Source organism: Pomacea canaliculata, linkage group LG7 (genome assembly GCF_003073045.1).
Source record: "Pomacea canaliculata isolate SZHN2017 linkage group LG7, ASM307304v1, whole genome shotgun sequence".
Classification (NCBI taxonomy): domain Eukaryota; kingdom Metazoa; phylum Mollusca; class Gastropoda; order Architaenioglossa; family Ampullariidae; genus Pomacea; species Pomacea canaliculata.
In genome coordinates this window covers 9,253,828-9,274,745 of record NC_037596.1, presented here as the reverse complement: position 1 = coordinate 9,274,745, position 20,918 = coordinate 9,253,828, and the positions used below count along the sequence as shown (strand labels likewise).

The 20,918-nt window shown below is 37.0% G+C and overlaps 1 protein-coding gene across 23 annotated transcripts in view; it reads right to left on the bottom strand.

Moving 5' to 3' along the window:
- The window catches only part of LOC112567948 (mucin-5AC-like), a 180,523-nt gene that overhangs the window by 49,925 nt on the left and 109,680 nt on the right, over positions 1-20,918 (bottom strand). For 9 of the 23 annotated variants that reach the window (XM_025244889.1, XM_025244893.1, XM_025244884.1 and 6 more), the window contains exons 15-28: positions 6,470-6,505; positions 6,280-6,315; positions 5,641-5,676; positions 5,228-5,269; positions 4,999-5,034; positions 4,772-4,807; positions 4,361-4,396; positions 4,076-4,111; positions 3,392-3,427; positions 2,588-2,620; positions 1,897-1,984; positions 1,507-1,616; positions 986-1,174; positions 590-625 (exon numbers count right to left, since the gene is read on the bottom strand). In XM_025244889.1, the coding sequence (XP_025100674.1) occupies positions 590-625; positions 986-1,174; positions 1,507-1,616; positions 1,897-1,984; positions 2,588-2,620; positions 3,392-3,427; positions 4,076-4,111; positions 4,361-4,396; positions 4,772-4,807; positions 4,999-5,034; positions 5,228-5,269; positions 5,641-5,676; positions 6,280-6,315; positions 6,470-6,505 (786 nt within the window). Of the gene's footprint in view, positions 1-589; positions 626-985; positions 1,175-1,506; positions 1,617-1,896; positions 1,985-2,587; positions 2,621-3,391; positions 3,428-4,075; positions 4,112-4,360; positions 4,397-4,771; positions 4,808-4,998; positions 5,035-5,227; positions 5,270-5,640; positions 5,677-6,279; positions 6,316-6,469; positions 6,506-6,857; positions 6,894-8,049; positions 8,086-8,278; positions 8,315-9,028; positions 9,065-9,441; positions 9,478-9,657; positions 9,694-11,174; positions 11,211-11,424; positions 11,461-11,929; positions 11,963-12,206; positions 12,243-12,621; positions 12,658-12,880; positions 12,917-13,263; positions 13,386-14,120; positions 15,098-17,731; positions 18,339-20,918 lie in introns of those variants that run through there. The other 14 variants (XM_025244878.1, XM_025244879.1, XM_025244880.1 and 11 more) reach the window with 14 other exon arrangements.

Sequence of the window (20,918 nt, the reverse complement as noted above, 5' to 3'; positions counted from 1 at the left end):
GTCGTCACGTTGTGCAGACATTCGTACACCATGTACAAATAATTACAGCATGCAGGATCGGTGCAAACCAAGATCAACCACTACCGCGCACCCTATCAGCAGACTACTGGGTGGGGTTAGCAAGAAATGTGCTACAAGAACCTCTTCTTTCAATAGTCAGGTGACGTAAGCTGGTCTTCTTTTGTCATGAGGCTCTGCAAAACCCTGTCGAATACCGTCCATCAAGGCATCAAGGGTAGTCCACCCCGCGGTGGTCAGAGTAAGAACTGTCTTAGGAAGGTCAAAGACTGGACTGGTCGTCCTGTACAGGACCTACTGACTATCGTCCACAATAGGCAAGAATGGCGGCCATGTCAGCTGGTGCGTCTATCCTTGTGATCTCCGCAACCATAGGTACCGGTCATGAGACAACTGAGTTACTGTTGTTGATGTATTTTGTTTCAAATGTCAGTAACGCATATTCCATTATAGTCAGCTGCGATGTGACTACTTTGCACACACATATCTGTATATATATATATCATAAAAAAGCCCCCATCATACCTACACTAGATTTAAATGCAGAGACAACCATCTGCACGTCACTCACCTAATGGTGGTCCTGTTGTAGATGTGGTCGTAGAACCTGGGGAATGCAAAACAAATGCAGCATGAAAAACGTTGCTACTAAATACATAGAACGAAAACTCTACAGTCTTCTAAAGGAAATTATATGTAATATATAGCAAATTAAAATGACAAGTAAAGGAATCATAAGAATCAGTACTAAATAAACAAATGTATCGCGACTGAATGTCCTAACGGCAAAATGTCGTCATGTAATCAGTTCATATTTATGTTTATCAAAGGGAGACAAATGCTTGGTTGACCCATTGCTTAAGGAGTTTGAATCGTTTCCTTGATGCTATAACGAACAAACATGAATAAATGTACACATTTATTTTACCGACCACATTACTAAGTCTAAGAAGGCAAAAAGACTGACCAGACGTTGGCACAGACGTTGGCACAGACTGTTGGTTGATGGCCTCGTATGTCAGCCTGAAGCCTGAGTACGTGACGGAGTAGTCGGTGTAGAACCTGATGTACATGTACTGCCCACTGCTGTAGAAGACTGACTGTGATGATATGGAGCTGGTCCTGATAATGTGGGATGAACTGGATTGCTGAGCGCCTGTCGCAGACAGATTTTTAAATTATCTCTTACTAAAGTACTACTCGATTGACATTCGTATATTAGGTATTAAGACATTATGTTTGCGTACATTATGAAACAAAAATATGTTTTAGTGAAACATGAATAGCATTCACAATCAACAAAATAAAAATAAAACGCATGAGTTGATGCCTTTCTTACAGAGTCAAAACTCAGAACATGGTGAAATAATATCATTTTAGATATCTTCAAATTGAAATGATGGTAACTAGCTAATGATTTAGAACGATATTGACTTTAACTCAAACCTACCAATGTGAAAACACCTGCAGTCTTAGTTTTACCCTTACCGTCATATAACTCCAAGTAATCACAGCATGTCTCCAGATTGAAGTTCAAGACAGTCAGCCTCACAACATAACCACCGCTTGCTAATATCAGCCACCGACAGTCGGCGTTGCTGTCCAGTAAACAAGAAATCACCTGTTGTTAAGGTGAGAATATAACAGTGCAAGGACTACTTTGTTTGTTAAAACCTGTAATTAGCACTTTGTTGTTGTAGACAACAAGTGTTGGTGTTCCTGTAAATGTTATTTTCTCTGATACCTTGTCAAATTGTTGATCAAACCACCAAGAAAGTAGAATAATAAATGTTACTTGAAACATCCATTCACTTGTAATAGGGGGGCGGGTAGTTACATAGAATAGAATAATAAATGTTACTTGAAATATCCACTCACTTGTAATAGTTGAACGGGTAGTTAGGAGACGTCAGGTAACCAACTTGCCAGGGTACAACATTCAGAGTGGGAGCATCGACAGAGCACACTGCACACACATGTCAATTCTTTAGATGGTCATCATTGATACACAACTGTGAGTTGTTGAAATACACGAGAATAAAGTACTCAATTTTTAGATGTTGAATATAATTTTATTCAAGATACTTTTCTTAAAAGGTAAAAACTATTTTTAACTATACATATATAGACAAAAAAGCAGATGTAAGAATCTTTTGTTGTCCCTTCTCCTTGAAGTTAGTGAGGTCGAAAAATAAAAGCCTCGGGTACTCCGAGAAATTCTTTGTGTGCATTTATGTTTTTTGGTGTAAAATGACTTAACACTCTATAAGCGATGTAAATATTCAGTCACTGTTAATTAAATGATAAATCAACTTCATTATTGCTGAAGGGAATATTTATCAACTGACTGCAAAAATACGTAAAGTTGTTAAGTCCTGATGGGAGGGGCCAGTTAAACTGGATATTTAACTCATTAAGGGTATAGGTTAGAGCTCTCCCTAATTTTATTTCACTGTTATGGATGTACTTTTATTTAAATGTGGGTAATGTATCTCAAATGTGGCTACTTTATACACTAACATATAAATATATAATACTATTTCCCTGCCCCCATCACACATCCACTCACCTGATGTCACTGTTGTAGATGTGGGTGTAGTATCTAGGAAATGACAGAAAAATGCAGTATGAGAAACCCTGCTACTTAACACATAGAACTAAAACTATACAATCAGTTTAAAGAAAATTATGTGTGATATAGACACACAAAAGTCAATTACCAACTAAAAAAATGATAAGAGAAAGACATAATTAGAATCAGTAGTAAGCAAACGTCACGAGACTCGCCAGATGTCCTAAAAATGTTGGCAGTTGTTACTGTGCTTGGGTAAGACACAAAGTAAACCAGATATTCCCCAAATTAATCAAAATCATAAAGTTAACACTCTAAAAAATATCTCTCAAATCGTTAGCTGTTAATTTACATATATCCTTTTGAACGAAAATATACACAAAGTATCTCAAATGGTCTATCCATTGTCTGCACAGTCACTTTGATTTTAGTATGAAGGTTTAAATGACGATCTGTTTGCTTATGTTTATTTCTTGTTACTCCTCGAGGAGCATAGGGCCACAACAAATGCATGATCTACTAAATAAAAAAAGCAAACTTAAAAGGCATAATATAAATACGTGTTCACTGTAGTCATTGCATTAAACTTAATATTAGTCAGGATTTTTACAATTGATATTTCGAGCAAACTATCATCGTAAAGTATTGTTATCCACTTCATCTAAAAGCTGAAATTATCAGAGTACCACAATAAAATCTACAATAGAAGCGTGTATTCTTAAACGAGGATACTACCATAACAGAATGTTTTTGACTCAGCACCACTGCTCAAAATATTAATCTGGTAATCTCAAAAATTACCTGATGGACTTGCTGTTGTAGCTGTTGGCATCGGACCTAGCAAACATTTTTAAATCTTTACAATTACGCACATATTATTGTATAAACAAATAAAATTCGTTAAGACAAAAATCTATGGATATATATATATATAGAGAGAGATTACTATTAAACATTGGCTGTCGTCTATTTGTACCACATGGACGAATAATTATGCGTATAGAAATAGTACAAACAGACAAATAGATGTATACGTGACGTCTCCTACCCGCCCTGACAGATGTGTTGTAATGTACCGGATGGAAACTGGAGAGATGGTTCGACAAAAACTTTATGGAGCTGAATGTTAAGCAAACGGAGGAGATGGCCTTTGGGTGAGCACACGGTGGGAGAGATAGCAGCACCCCATTTCCCCACCAATCCAAGTCAAAGGACAGCAGGTACAGAGGGCTGTTAGGTTTAGTTTCTTGGTACAGTGATAGACAGAAGGCTTTCCTTTAGCGATCACGTGAACCATGTGTACAGACAGACCCAGCGAAGACTGTACCTTCTGAGGAAACTTCACAGCTCCAATGTCAGCTCATATTATGTATGTATATGTGTTAGTGTTTGTGAGCAAAAGAAAAATTTATGTCGTGCAATTCCTCGGACAGAAAATAAAGTCTGATTTGATTTGATGCTCTTTTTTGACAAAAGATGACTTACCTGATGTCCTTGTTGTTGTGGCTGTTGCTGTTTGACCTTAAGACAAAAACAATGAAATAACTAATTCAGTTAAAAATAAACTACACAAAATCGCTTTGAAAACTGACAAATAGAGTAAACAAGCACGTTCTAGGTACAACAACAGCAACATCTGTAAGTGGATATATGACAGATAGTCGTGTATATACATACATATACTAAAACAGTAAAAAACACAAAGAGAATCAGATACAAAGATTACAGAAAATCTTTCAATTCTATACAACTTGATACAAAGCAACTGACCTGATGTGTTTGCCGTCGGGGCTGATGATATTGGAACTGTGGAAGGAGGAAAAAAAACGATTAATGGTCTAATGGATGATCTACGTTAAAAAAACTGCAAAACGCCATATTGACTTTCCTTAAAAAACTACTTGAACGTCCTGCCCTGAATACATGATAGAGTGCCAAGTAGCCACAAAATGGTTTACACTAAATTCTGCAGTGAAATTGTCTTAACCTGATATTTGGAGAAAAATGAATTATAAAGTCTGTTTAACCACTTGAAGTTTTAGCAGCTGAAGCTGTAATAGCAACAAAAGAATAGTAACAATAGAAGGATGTAAGCACTAATCTCGACACTATACACCATAAGAACGATATTTCTCGCTAAGCACGACTGTTAAAAAATGATCTGGTAATTTCGACTCTTACCTGTTGCCCTTGTTGCTGTAGTTGTTGGTACTGAACCTAGTAAATAAAACAAAATGTTTAAATATCATCGCATTTACAAATAAAAATCCATTGAGCTATATATATATATAACACAGGAAGGTGTCGCTATATGCAGACAGTTAACGACGCATACGAATAATTACATATGTACGAAAATTAGAAACAGACCATTAGATTCATGTTTACCTTATAATAAAGTGACTTACCTGATGTTACTGGAGTTGTGCCTGCTATTATTGGACCTTTAGAGAAGAACAATTAAAGACTTGAATGTAGTGCATTAGCTCGTTTTAGCTTTAACAACATCTATATATATATATGTGTGTATATATGTCAGTCGTATACATCTCGAACATTAAAAAAACAGAAACAGAGACAGGAAGATGAACAGAAATAAAATTTTAAATCCCTACATTATGAGAGAATTTAACTAACCTGATGTAACTATGCTTGCTGTCGATGTTGCTGCTGTCTGAGCTATGGAAAAAAAAATTAAAGGATGAAATGTTTAATGGATGATATAATCAATGGAAATACTCCAAAAGCGTTATTAAATTCAAGAAAAGAAAACTCAAACGGCATTATATGAATATATGATAATATATAAAGCGGTTGCAGGCGAAACCTAAACAAAATATTGAAGTAAGGGTTTAAACTATTTGGAGTTGACTATCAGAATAAAGTAGCTTTATCCCCTTGAAGTTCTCTCAGCGGTAGCTGTGAGAGTATGACGATACACTTAACAATACAAGGGAGTAAATACTGCTACAACATAAAATACCCAGGGAGGAAAATTTTTAGTTCAGCACCATTTTTGAAAATATTGATCTGGTAAGGTTGACACTTACCTGTTTGACTTGCTGCTATGTTAATTGTTGTCGGAGCTAGAACATAGAAAAAAATTTAAATGACTTTGAAAGTACTCTTATATTTTCGCACAATAAGTTAAGAACTATATATATATATACCTTAAACATAGTCTGTCGTCACGTTGTGCAGACATTCGTACAAAATGTACAAATAATTTACAACATGCTGTTTCGGTGCATACCAAGATCAACCACTACTGCGCACCCTATCAGCAGACTTCTGGCTATGGTCAGCATGAAATGTGCTACAAGAATCTCTACTTTCAAATGTCAGGTGACGTAAGCTGGTCTTCTTTGGTCATGAGACTCTCACAACAACCTGCCCAAGACTGTCCATCAAGGCACCTTCGAGGGTAGTCCACCCCGAGGTGACCAGAGTAAGAACTGACTTACGAAGGTCAAAGACTGGTCTGGTCTTCCTGTACAGGACCTGCTGACTATGGCCCACAATAGGCAAGAGTGGCGGCCCTGTCAGCTGGTGCGTCTATCCATGTGATCTCCCCAACCACAGGTACCGTTCATGGGACAACTGACTGACTGACTGATAATTATATGTCTACAAATATATTATGAACGGAAAAATAGGTGTATGTACTCTTTTTGATAAAGGTGACTAACCTGATGTCCTTGTTGTTGTGGCTGTTGCTGTTGGACCTTAAGAGAAAAACAATAAAAAATAAGGATGAAAGATTTACTAGATGATCTACTGACTGGAAATAATGCAAAACACCATATGTACTTCACTAAAATTTTTAAGATTACAGAAATATACTTTTAATTGCATACAACTTGATACAAAGTAACTGACCTGATGTGAATGCCGTCGGGGCTGCTGATGTCGGAACTATGGAAGGAGGAAAAAAGGATGAATGGTCTAATGGTCTACTACGAAAAAAGCCATATTGATTTTCATGAAAAAATTACTTGACTTGCCTGACAGAAATACACGATAGTGTATAAGGTAGCCACAGAATGGTCTACACTAAATACTGTAGTGAAATTGTGTTAACCTGATATTTGGAGGAAATATTAGTTATAAAGTCTGTTTAACCACTTGAAGTTTTAGCAGCTGAAGCTGTTATGGCAGCAAAAGAATAGTTACAATAGAAGGATGGTATAAACACTATGCACCATAAGAACGAAACTTCTCAATAAGCACCACTTTAAAAAAGTGATTTGGTAATTTCGACTATTACCTGTTGCCCTTGTTGTTGTAGTTGTTGGTACTGAACCTAGCAAATAAAACAAAATGTTTAAAGTCACGTAAATATTAACGCATTTACAAAGCAAATCAGTTAAGCTATGTATATATTATGTAAAACACAGGAAGTCGTGGCTGTGTGCAGTGTCGCGGACCCCGGCTTTCACACGAACAACACACACCCGACTTCCATACGCGTTCTTTCAACACATAAAACATCGATTGCATGAGGCTGTCAACATCAAGTTATTAAGTTGCTCAGGATTTTACGACATAGAACACAGATCTATACGACAATGTCTCAACGCACAGTTCTTTAGAGAAGATGGTCAAAACCATCTATGGCAAGTAAACATCTAGTAATGTAATACTTTTAATTATATAGGTATATTAATCTCTCAGTTCATAACTTAAAACATTTTCCAATGTTCTAGTCCGCAATGTATCAGTTCTCAGTACCCCTTCAACATATCAGTCGCCTGTAACCATACTCACAGTGCGTAGAGTGGTTGCCCTTTGCATCTCCAGTCAGACTACAAATAACACCAATCCCACTGGCAATCTACTACAGGCGGATTATCCTTTCCCGTGGGGGTAAAAAACTCCGTGTAGCTCAGCGACAGATGACACTCCAAGCCGTACACAGTGGCCGTGTCGGGGAGGAGGTTCACACAGTCACAGTAGCGGTACTCCATGGTGACGACACGACCCCAACAGTACACCGAGCCCACACACTGCTGGCTGCTTTACTGAAGGCGGTCGGGGAATCGTCTAGCAACTCTAGATCTAATCCTCCTTCAGAAAGGCTCCAACACAATTTGCCCGTACACGGAGAAAACCTTGGCTAGGCAAGGAATTACTTCTTAGACGCTGGCATCTACACTTCTCCTCTTAACGCACACAGAACACCCGTCCACCATTATGTCCGTCACTGCCGTCTGCTACTTCTCTTTTCTTGCTAGAGTGATCTCCCTTTTCCCGCTGACATTCTCACACATTCTCCATTACGTGTTATTTAACCTTGCAGTTCACAAACAGCGAAGGGATTTAACTAACCTAAAAACATGGAGGCACGGACTGGTCCGTGACATGCAGACATTTATAGGACGTATACGAATAATTACATTTGTACAAAAAATTGAAGCAGAGCATAATATTTATATACACCTTATAATAAAGTGACTTACCTGATGTCAGTGGAGTTGTGCCTGCTATTGTTGGACCTTTGGAGAAGAACAATTAAAGACTTTAATGGAGTGCACTAGCTCGTTGTAGCTACGACATCTGTATATATATATGACAGTCAGTCGTATACATCTCGAACATTAAAAAAAAAAAAAAACAACAGAAACGGGGACCTGAAGCTGTACAGAAATGCACTTTTATATTTCTACATTATGATAAAATGTAACTCACCTGATGTGCTTGCCGTCGATGTTGCTGCTGTCTGAGCTATTGGAACCAAAAAAATGAGACGATGAAATATTGAATGGATGATCTACTGAGAAAAGCATTATTGAATTAAAGAAAAAAAAACTTCAACGGCATTATATAAATACATGATAATATATAAAGTGGTCGCGAGCGGGTCTTTTAAATTACACTCATATTTTCGGACAAGAAGTAAAGAGCTATTTTTATACACGTGCGTGCATCTTAAACATAGTCTATAGTCACTATGTGCAGACATTCCTACAACATCTACGAATTATTCCAACATGCCGGATCGGTCCAGACCAGGATAAACAACTACCGCGCACCCTATTAGCGGACTACTGGGTGGGGTTAGCAAGTGTGCTACTGGAACCTCTACTTTCAACAATCAGGTGACGTAAGCCGGTCTTCTTAGTCATGAGACTCTGCACAATACCCTATCCACGACTGTCCATCAAGGCATCTTAGAGGGTAGTCCACCCCGCGGTGACCAGAAGAAGAACTGACTTAAGAAGGTCAAAGACTGGTCTGGTCGTCCTGTACAGGACCTGCTGACTACCGCCCACAATAGGCAAGAGTGGCGGCCCTGTCATATGGTGCGTCTATCCATGTGATCTCCCCAACCACTGGTGCCAATCCTGGGACAACTGACTGACTGCTAATTATATCTACACAAATATATTAGTAACGGATAAATAGATGTGTGTACTCTTTTTGTTAAAGGTGACTTACCTGATGTCCTTGCTGTTGTGGCTGTTGCTGTTGAACCTTAAGAGAAAAACAATGAAATGAAAACGGGAAAATATATGGCTGAAAGATTTACGTAATGGAAATAATGCAATACGACATATTAAATAAAAGAAAAATTACTTTAGCGGCATAACATCATTACGTGATAATATATCAAGTGGCGACAAGATATGCCTAAACTAAATGTTGTAGTAAAGTATTTTAAAACTGTTATTATGAGGACACTATCATCCTAAAGTCGTGTTATTCGCTTCATCTAGCAGCTGAAGGTGTGACCATTATCATAACTTAACAATAGAAGGATGTAAATACCAACGACGACACTAAATACCATAAAAAGTTTTTTGACTCAGCACCACTGTTACAAATATGGATCTGGTAGTTTCGAAAATTACCTGGAGGACTTGCTGTTGTAGTTGCTGGTATTGGACCTAGGAAATAAGAGGTAATAATTAGGCACATATTATTGCAAAAACAAAGAACTTTTGTGATATATAAACATCGGCTGTCGTCACAATGTGCATACACTTGTACCACATGTATTAATAATTATATGTATAGTAAAACTACAGACTAATTATGCTTATACAATTCTTAGAAAGGTGACTTACCTGATGTCCTTGCTGTTGTGGCTGCTCCTGTTGGACCTGAAGGGAGAAAAAAATGAAAATTTTAATGCAGAAACAAGAAACTACACATAATTGTTTCGAAACTCAAATACAGTGGAACCTCGGTTAGCGAACGCCTCGGATAGCGAATATTTCGGTTAACGAACAAAAATTTCGTTAAAAGTTTGTCTCGGATAGCGAACAAAATTTCGGATAACGAACAGCCACGTGAACCACACGTGACCGACCAGCATGTCATCATTCGCGCTCGAGACACAGTTACGATCGGTCGTTCCTTATCGATGCGCATCCTTCTTATTTAGTGATTTTTGTGCTTTATTTTAATAAGATAATCCTCAATAATGGCTCCAAAGAAGATTAAGAGCAATTAATAGTAGTGAGGTAATCACAAGGAAGCGGCCAACAAATGAATTGTAAAAGGAAATGATTTCAAAGTATGAAGGTGGCATGCGTCTGTCGGATGTGATGTCATATTACCAAAGAGTTTTACAAAAAAGACAGAAGGAACAGACACTGGACAAGATTTTTCCTGTAACCTCAAAGTTAAAGAAAAGGGAAGTCACCCCGATTTTATAATGTCACGTGTGCTCATAGAGGGGGAATCCAAGCAGTAATTCCACCCCTTCCTCCCCACACCTGCTTCCACCCACGCCGTCAAAACGGCAAGTGTTCTGATGTTTAAATGCTTTCGTTAATGTTTTTATGTTTATTTAACTCCATTTATATTGCATTATAACTGCTCTCATTAAAACAAATACCTATATAGCCTGTAACTTTCAAATATTAGCGAGTCAACAGGGGCTGGGAACCAATTAAATCTATTTCCTTTATTTCTTATGGAAAAAATTGTTTCGGATAACGAACATTTCGGATAACGAACAGCTTTCCAGAACGGATTAAGTTCGTTAACCGAGGTTCCACTGTACTAGTGTTAAAACGGACGATTTAGGTTCAAGAACAAGAACATCTATAGGTATACATTTGACAATCAGACATATAAATATCAAACAGTCAAAAATATAAAAAGAATCAGAGACACAAAGATCAGAGAAATACACTTTTATCTTTATATATCAAGGTAAAACTCAACGTGTGCTTCGTGTCGTGGTTGCCGATGTCAAACTTTTTAAATAATAAGAAAATATGAGGATGAAAGAATTACTGGATGATCTACTGAATAGACAAAAACTCGAAACGCCATTTTGATTTCGCTGACAAAATTGTTTCGACGAGATAGCATACATAGGTGATAATAATAAAGTGTTCACAGGCAGGGCCTAAACATAATATTGATGTGAAGTTTTTTGGAATGATATTTTGAAACAAGAATTCTCGTAAAACATTTCTATTTTATTCATCAATCAGCTGTAGTTGTGAAAGTAGCACCATAAACTTTACAATAGAATGGTGTAAATACCGCGAAGACACAAAACCTTAAAAGAACATTTTTATTTCAGCACTATTAGTCAAAACATTGGTGTGGCGATCTTGACATTTACCTGTTGCACTTGCTGATGTGCTTGTTGGTATCGCACCTAGCAAAAAAAATCGTTTGAATGACGCACATTTTTCTAATAAACAAACAACATCAGTTAATGTGTCTATATGTATACATATGAGTGTATCTTAAACATGATTTGTCATCATAATGTGTAGACATTAGAACAAAATGTACAAATACTTTTATATATAGAAATATTATATATAGACAAATAGATGTATGTACACTTTTTTTTAAAGGTGACATACCTGATGTCCTTGTTGTTGCGGTTGCTGCTGTTGGACCTTAAGTGAAGACAATAAAAAGCAAATGCAGTGATGACTCACTGAATAGATGAAAACTCGAAACGCCTTATTGACTTCCCCGAAATAAATGATCATTTCAATGGCATAGCATAAATACATGATAATATATAAAGTTGGCAAAGGCTGGGTCTACAATTGATAGTGGTAAAATTATTTCAGTTTGTTAACATTTATTATTATTATTATTATTATTATTATTATTATTATTATTATTATTATTATTATTATTATTATTATTATTATTATTATTATTATTATTATTATTATTATCATCATCATCATCATCATCATCGTAAAGACCTTTTAGTCACTTGAAGTTCTAGCAGCTGCAGCTGTGAGACTGGCACCATACAATAAACAACTGACGGGTGTAAACACTAACGAGAACAGTAAACACTATGACTAGCAGACTAAGATATATACACAATTCTTTATTAGAGTGACTTACCTGATGTTATTGTTGTTGATGCTTCTGTTGGACCTTAAGTGAAAAATAATGAACAGTTTAATGCAGTGAAAGAAATAGAACACATAATTTCTTAGAAAACTGAAAAATGAGTGTACAAGCACGTTTTAGACACAACAACAGCAATATCTATATGTGTACAGTTAGTCGTGTGTATATATATATACACCAAACGGTCAAGAACACAAAGAGAATCAGAGACACGAAGATTACCGAAATATACTTTAATTTCCATACAACTTACTACAAAGTAACTGACCTGATGTTCTTAGTGTCGCTGTTGCTGATGTCGGAGCTATGGAAAGGAAAAAATAAGGATGAAAGGTTTACTGGAAGGCCGACTGAATGAAAACGAACTCAAAAGCCATTTTCACTGGCCTGAAATAAACTACTTCAACGACATAACATACACACGTGATAAGGTATAAAGTGGTTCACAGGAGATGCCTAAACTAAACACTGTAGTGAAAGTGTTTTAATCTGATATTTGGAGCAAAATTTCCCCGAAAAATCATTTTATCCACTTGATATTCTATCAGCTGTAGTTGTGAGAGTATCACAGGAGTAACAATAGCAGGCTGGAAAGACTAACCACGACACTAAACGCCATACAAACATAGTTTCTGAGTCGAACCCCTGTTAAAGAATGCTCATCTCGTAATCTCTACAGTTACCTGTTGCCCTTGCTGTTGTCGTTGTTGGTACTGAACCTAGAAAGTAAAAAAAAAAAATCTTTAAAATAACATACATATCATTGCCTTAACAAACAAAATACGTTAAGATTGTTATATATATACGTGTATGCACGTATAAAACATAGGCAATCAACGCTATGTGCAGACATTATACGACATGTATAAATAATTATATATATATACAAAAATTAGAAACAAACCAATAGATGCACATCCACTTCTTAATAAGGCGACTTACCTGATGTCCTTGTTGTCGCCCCTGCTACTGTTCCACCTTGAAAGAAGAACACTAGAAACTTAACTGCACCCAGGTAACATGTCTATAGTTTGAATCAGTTTTCGTCTGCTTCTTTGTACCTTCTCTTTCTTTCTAACTGGATATATTTAATATATAATAATTTTGTAGAATACTTTGTGATACTTTTGTTGTATTAAAGGCCCAGCACACACACACACACAGAGTTTCAAGACGTTAATTGTGTTTGCTGGCAAAATAATCTTCAGCTGTCCAATTGCCAGACACTATCATATCCTGTACATTCTGTCGTTAGAAATGTGTGGAAATTTAAACAGAAATTTAGAGAGTTAAAAAAGTTGAAGCTGTCTAAAATAAATACTTACCCTGAGAAATGAAGATCATGATGGCCACAAGGATTACCATGGTGAACGCCATGTTAAACACTCAACCTGGAAACAGCCTTGAAGTGTCCCGTCAGCAGTTTTGTGTTGTCTGCCAAGACGACCTAAAAGAACACTTTTCTTCAGTGAAATCTTTCCATTGACAAGCCCTAATATCTAAGAATCAGTCTAATAAATTACATTTATAAAATATCACACAAATCGCAGACTAGAACTAGGTACTCCAAGCTGAGCATCTGCTGTGATTGTGGTGAAAATCACTCATTTTCAAACACAATACTCTTTTTTTGCGCTTTCAACATCAATATATAAACAAGAATAATATTTCTTTTATTCTCTGTTTCCAGTCATATTTTCATGCATTACTTAAAAACTTAAAACTTAAAACTTTTAGAAAATGTGCAATTCGCGTGGTCACGTGTCTAATCTTTTCACTGGCTTGTAAGCAAGAGTCACTGCTGTATGAAGATGTCCAATAAAAAACATTCTGTGTTATTCTTTTTTCAGTAACAATTCAGGTACCGTTTTTTGAAAAATAATAAAAGGTATCTGGCCTACTTTTCTTCATTTGCTGGCCATGAAAGTACTTTCTTTCACATGGAAATTCGGTCTTAAGCTTTTCCTAGAAGTCGACAAAGGAGAGGTTCTTTTCGGTTTGACAAAGAGGGTTTTATGTCCGGGCATTCAGTGAGCAAACTATATCAAGTATCTCTCCTAGGAGCTTTTGTAACTTAGAAACGTGATATCCATTCTGCGTGAGTGAACTGTCTGCGGGTTTGAACTCACAATGTCAGCCACATTGTAACACGATGTCAAGGTCTACTTCAGCTCCAGCCTACCTGTCTGATGAGGTGGTCTGATGATCTTCTGGCGCTGACCTCAGGGAACCACGAGTTCGACAAGAGAGCTTTGCTGCTCACTCTCCTTTGTCTACAGCGCAATCTGTTAATATCTCTGTTTTTTTTTCTCTTTATAGAGCTCTGACTATGTTACTAAGTTATAAGCTGTTAAATCCGGCCTCCGCACCTACCGGTTTGAAAAATACTCCTGGTAACTGCTACCTCCACCGCTTTCCCCCTCCCCATCTCTGTGCTCTGTGCCACAGTCAAGTTTAGTGACGCAGTGACATGTATTGAGACAGTGAATCCACGTGAACTATGACCTGGCTCTTCTCTTCTCCCACTCTCTTGTCACTCTTCTATTTTTTTTCTGTCTAGTTTGTTTCTTTGTATGCGTCTTTCTCTTTCTTATTCGTCATCCTAGTCGACCTGTCTCTCGTTTTTCTCCTTTCTGTCTCTCTCTTCTCTTTGTCCTCTATTTATTCTCCTACTTTCTTATTTTATATTGCTTTCTTTCTCTCTCGTACACTCACTATATCCCTAAATTTCGCTCTCTCACTCTTTGTATTTCTCCTTTACTCTCTCTGTTACTGTCATGTATTTTTATTCTCATTCTTTCTCTCTCTCCCCTGCTCTCTCTTTATCTCGCTTTGTCATGTAACCTCGAAGCGTTATTGTTTCCGGTAGGAACACCGGTCATTAGGTTATTTTTCCTAACAGGTTACTGTATGGAGGTGATCGCAGGCAAAAAAAAAACCACAAAAAAAAAACCGAAACTAAAATAAAAAGTCAGTTCTGCTTGCATGCCAGGGATGTAAGAGGACAAACTAACCCCGAATAAGGACACGATGTTTTATTGCGAAATAACTCCAGCTCACATTACCACTCAGACAACCTGACACTAATCCAGTCGAGCCATTTTCCTCTTTCTTTGTCGAAGCTTGTCTGTTAGCCTGTCTGCGAAGCTAACGTGCAAATATATGTTTAAGTACTTATGCTGTCTGTCTGTCTGTCTGTCTGTCTGTCTGTCTGTCTGTCTGTCTGTCTGTCTGTCTGTCTGTCTGTACATATGTATGTATGTGTCTGTGAGTGAAACAAGACAAAAAAAAATGTTTTCCCACCACCAGTGTTTCCTGCTTATGCTGCGGTACAACAGAGCTGAATTTGCCGAGAAAAGATGTATAGAACAGTCGCAGCTCGTGAAAGCAGCAAGGAAGTCAACATGCAACAAGAGAAGTTTGTGAGCAAGATGTTGCAAGAGAAACTGACGGAAAAAATCGCAAACAGCAGCTGAAGGGGGCAAGACTTGCTGCCAAGTGTAGTGATACAGTGAGGACAGTGGGATCACATGAATGAAATGTATACTCCACCATAAGGTCGGCTGTACTAAATAAGATATCAGAATCTTTTCTTACTTCAGAAAAGAGCTTTTAGGTTATATGGAACTGTAGAGCAGATACATCGAAGTGTGTGTACTTATCTACAAGCCCATCTAATTCAACACCAACGGTCAGGTGGCGCATCGGTTGGGGTATTTTTGCAATACAGTGAGGGTTGGTTTTCCAAGTTTTAGAGTTCTCTCTCTCTGTATATATACTTCTAATTTAATTATTATATAAATAAACGGATTTTTTCTTACTTTGTAAATACTGTTCAACATTAAGTTTGTTTACTTGTTTCTAAACATTCCTTTTTATTGTTTACTTGTTTCAAAAGATGTCATCGTATTGAGACAGTGGTGTCCCTGCCTATTTAGCGTAAAACTTGTAACTACACTAACTAGGCTAACACTAACTACAGAGCCAGCTCTAACGACTCACTAGTTCATGAGCAGAAAGATGATTAAAGCAAGAAGCCTGAGGATCTCAACATATAAATGGACATCCTCAGGTATGTAACCGACACCTTCGGTGTGCAAGTAAATGCAAATCCAACTGTACACTCCTGCCTTTTATTCTTCACTGTGTGATGTATCGTTCATTTGTGAATAAAACAGGTATCTTTTCGGGGAGAGGAATATCTGTACGGGTCTCTATACCGGATTTTTCCTTGATCTTGTCCTTATCATAATAACCATGTTTTGGATGGCTAGCATAGGATTTTATTCAATTAACTCCCAAAACGAGGCCATAGACAGAACAGCTTCCGGTTTAGCCAACGACGTCAATGGCTATGTCAGCAAAGTCTGCGATTGTAACAACAATAACTGAACAGTCAGATGGTTTATGCTATCATGTGGAAGGATACAACTGTGCCAGCGTCAAATGTTTCAATGTAAGTTTTGTTTTTTCGCTTATCTCAGGCAGGTAAATACAACAAGCAGAGTGGCGAGCGGCTCTCATTCAGGTTATAGGTCCTTCAGACGTTTTAGAGGTCTTGTTATATGGATATGAAACTTTAGTACTATTTCATAGCTGTCCCTATTTTCACAAGAGAATTTTAAAGCTTTGTTTGTCTTTGCTATGCTATTTTGTAAAAAAAACCTTGTCTTAACAAAAGTGTCTTTCCTTTGTAAGAATCCTTTCAATGTTCGCGAAATTACCCCGAAATAGTAATATTAAAGAGCGTCTTTTATTTTAGTTTTTTCCTGTAAAATAACCACATCTGTTCAGATTAAATTACAGGGAAAACCAAGGTTAGCCTTCCTGAATAACTGGGTGCGCTTTAGTAGCAAACTTGTACGCAGTAGGCAATACAAGTCACTGCTTTTAAGGATAGGTCTCATAAAAAATTCCATAAAACGAATTTGAAAGAATCTTAGGTGACACATTCTTTACTAAGACATGCCAGCAGGTTAAAGGTAAAGGCTGATGTGGTTTCACCTCTTTCAGTAACCAGCACGGATTAGGTCACGAAACGTGGGCCCGATGTGTGTTAAACGGGTGCATTGTGTTTTAAACGGGGGCATGCCACAGAGATTGCGTAGATGATCAGATTTTGCTCCTGATTTATAAAATTGTCAACCCAGCTGAAGTACTGACTGACACGGAGGTCATCCCAGACGATTATCGCCAGAACAAAATTTTGTCATTTCTTATTTCAAAACGAAAGCTGTGAAACGTAGACAATTCTGAGAAAGAATTGTCTGTAATGCTCGTCATTATTCCTTTTAATAAATCATAATATCGTAAAACTGAGTGCAACTCTTGTTTTTTTTAATATCAGACGGTACATAAGATCATTGCGAGTCTTTATTGTTTACCATTCTAGCAGGCAGGAAAAGGATGTAGAAGACATTATTAAAAACTTGATGAACAAAGTACATATCCCGTAATCTTAGAGTACATTCACCTGTGTATTATGCTTTCCATTGTAAAACGTATATTTTTTAACATTTCCACACTAGCTGGGTCAAAGAAACTAAAGGAGAGGCTGATCATTCAGATGATATTCAATGCTAGAGGAAATGATCGTTAGTTACATATAATACTAGCGGATAGAGGAGGAGAGGGAATGTGTTAGAAGTCACACGGACGCTACTAAATTCTTTAAAAAAATGTTTTCTTCAGACGAGCGGTGAGAGGAACCTGCTGCTATCATTAACTGCCTGTTAGATTACTTGGCGAGGTGGATATACATTAATTTATGTATCTCTCTCTGCATGTACTTACGTTAGTGATCAGGTGAGTAGCAGGTCTGCACCACACAGTCGATGCACGCTGAGGATTCTCTCCTCTAAAAGAAAAGAATCGTCTGACTGTCAATCCTCACTGCCTCACTTGATCAGCCAACCACGTCACAGAGCGACGACTGCTACCGAGGTGACACTATGTCCCACCCCAGGGACGACACGTGACTGTTCGTGACTATTCGACGTCTGCTTGTTCACCCGAATATACCGCTAGTAACACTCAGCAGCTCACGCCGGCTACAGCCACCCGAGGCTAATTAACTGCTCGCTCGCACAGACGTGTTTCCGAGAAGTCTCGTTCAATTTTTGTTTTCTAGCTTCCTTCTTTCACACACACACACACACAATCACACACACACGCACTCACACACACACAAAATCACACACGCTTACAGCAAACGATGCTATTAACAAACATTTTTACTCCAGCCTACAACTAGCGCGGACCAGAGGAGGGCCACCCACCCGACCACTAACACCACCTACCGTTGGCGGGTGTCGTCTGTAGGTTGCGGGCCCTCGTACTGTTAGTAAGCTACACGGGTATCATGTACACTGCACACTGTACTTACGTCACTTATGTCAGCAGCACCCACAGCTGATTTATTATACTTGTACTAGAACACAACGGCAGTATAGTGTACACCCGTACATACACTCTGACTTACCCACTCAGCCACTCTCTCTTCCTTTCCAACCAACACTCTGATGATAAATAGTGTACTTGCAGTCATAATACTGTTCGAGTGACTTATATATTTTTAAAACGTATATTCAGTGTGCATGCCTTGCAATTGTATATATGTAATTAGTTTTTTTATTATATAAATAATGTGTTCTAATAATATATAAGTACGCGACAGCTGATGTTGTTATTCACATACTGAACGAACAGTAATGTTTTTAAAAAACACAACTAATATCATGATCCTGAACTTCTTGGACAGGATGACATTTAATATCTCCCCCTGTTTAAAGAAGTTAGCAACAATAATAACACAAGATTGAATATACGTTTAAGCAACTGAAATTTATTAAATATAGAACACATAGTATAAAAGCTGTGTAAATAGTAAAGATGCAGAAGACAATAGGATAAGGCAAATTATCAGCCAAAATATGCTTAAAAACATGCTATAATCAAAACAGTTATAGAAAACGGAAATTTCCAATCGAATGTAACCGTAAAGGAATGGAAACTTAAAAATATACTAAATAACAATAATGTTAAATAAAGGTTTAAAAGTGTATGTTTTAGTGCAGACTAGTTGAAAATGTTGTTTTGATAGAAATTAGCTCCTTTCATTAATAATAATATATCTCTGTTTACATACTAATTAATAGCTCTCTTCACTCATTTTCAATGGTGTGTTGCAATCTCTATTACAACCACTGCGCAATAACACAACACCCACGAAGATAGATTCTATCAAATAAACCGTGACCGTTGACTACAATCACACTTTCTTCCTCCAGGTGAACTACTGGTCTACCACCTTACACAAGTAAATAACCCACATGCTATCCTTCTTGTTTTGTATCAGGGTTAGTCGAATTGAAAAGAAAAGACAACACCAGACTGTGAAGTCTAGTCGGATTTCGTAAGTTCCAACAACCAGTTCACCAAATGAAATGTTATTAAACATTCATTTTTGAATCGCCAATTTCAGAAAAAAACTACTAGTCACTTATAACTGGTCTTATCATTTCAATAATTGTATTAAATATTTTGTATACATTTTAAATGTTAATATGATTAATAAATTTAAGAATTAATAAACTAATAATAATAAAATTTACTGCCATATCCATAAGCATACTTGTTAAATAGATATGTTTTACAAATTACATCTTACATATAGTGTATAACCTATGGTGTACACTTGTCATAGTATATTATATGTATGCATGCTAGTGGTTACTAATCAACAGTACCTTTTTGTGCCACAATACCAAAATTAATATATGTTCGCAAGAATATCTATTTACCTTTTATATTGTACATATACTTAGAAACGATTATAGTAACTGTCTATCTCTTCTGTATTTTGCAACAACGGCTATAGATATATGTGCATTTTTAGAATTACTATATATATATAAAACATGTGAACACACTGCTTAGGCATTGTGTAGTATTGATATACATCGACACCAAAGTTACTATCACCGAAAACAAGGAAAACATCTGAAGCATTTTGTTTGGATACAAGACTTTAGATTGTTTATTCAGCAGTTAATTATCATTAAACCGCATCTTCCAGAACAAATCAATATTCATATACCTCATGGCTCTAACAGCAGAGAACATGAAGCATTGCAGTGCAGGAGTCTTGAAAAAAAAAGATAAAAGCCACATTGGAAATTATTCTTCACAGATAACAATTTAGAGACCGAATCTGTATTTAACTGTGAAAGCACCAAAATAAGCTCTATTATTTCTCTCTCATATCGCCCTCGACACACACAAACAATAGTGACAAAACAATGTGTGTCACGGATCTGAGGGTGTGATTGGATTGTTGACTAGGAAAGAAAAATAACAAACTTTAAACAACTATTTTAATCAGGCGACTCGTTTATAACTTATAAGCTTTACAAAATTTAAGTATACTATACTATCATACTCTTTCTAAATGCGTGTCTCTTTGACGTTTTTGGAAATGTCTTGGAATATTCTGTTTGTCCACTGCACGTTGAATCTTATAACCACACCTACATATGATTGCCTCTCCTCCTCAATACGCACTGTGTTATAACAAAGTCTTTGAGAGATATGTGAAGAAAAACACCAAAATGGACAGTACATCATATATGACACCACACACACATACACATAAAAAAACACACTCTGAGTATAGTTAAAATAAACTAATACTTTGTTCTTTCAGACAGACTAGAATTGATAATGAAAGGATTTTTCTTATATTTACCCCGAATAAATAAAGGTACTGACTAGGATTGGTTCAAGTGTTGGTTAACAGCCCGTAGACCCTGACGGAGTTGTGACAGACCCTAAGCCTTGTTACCTATGTAACATGTACTTTCCAAGCTGTGTAGACTGTCTGAAGTGGATCCATAGAACGTTGACAAGTGTAGGAGACTCCGCATACCTGTGATAGTAAGTGTGTTTGTTGAGTTTTTCTACGCATCGCATTTGTAATAAA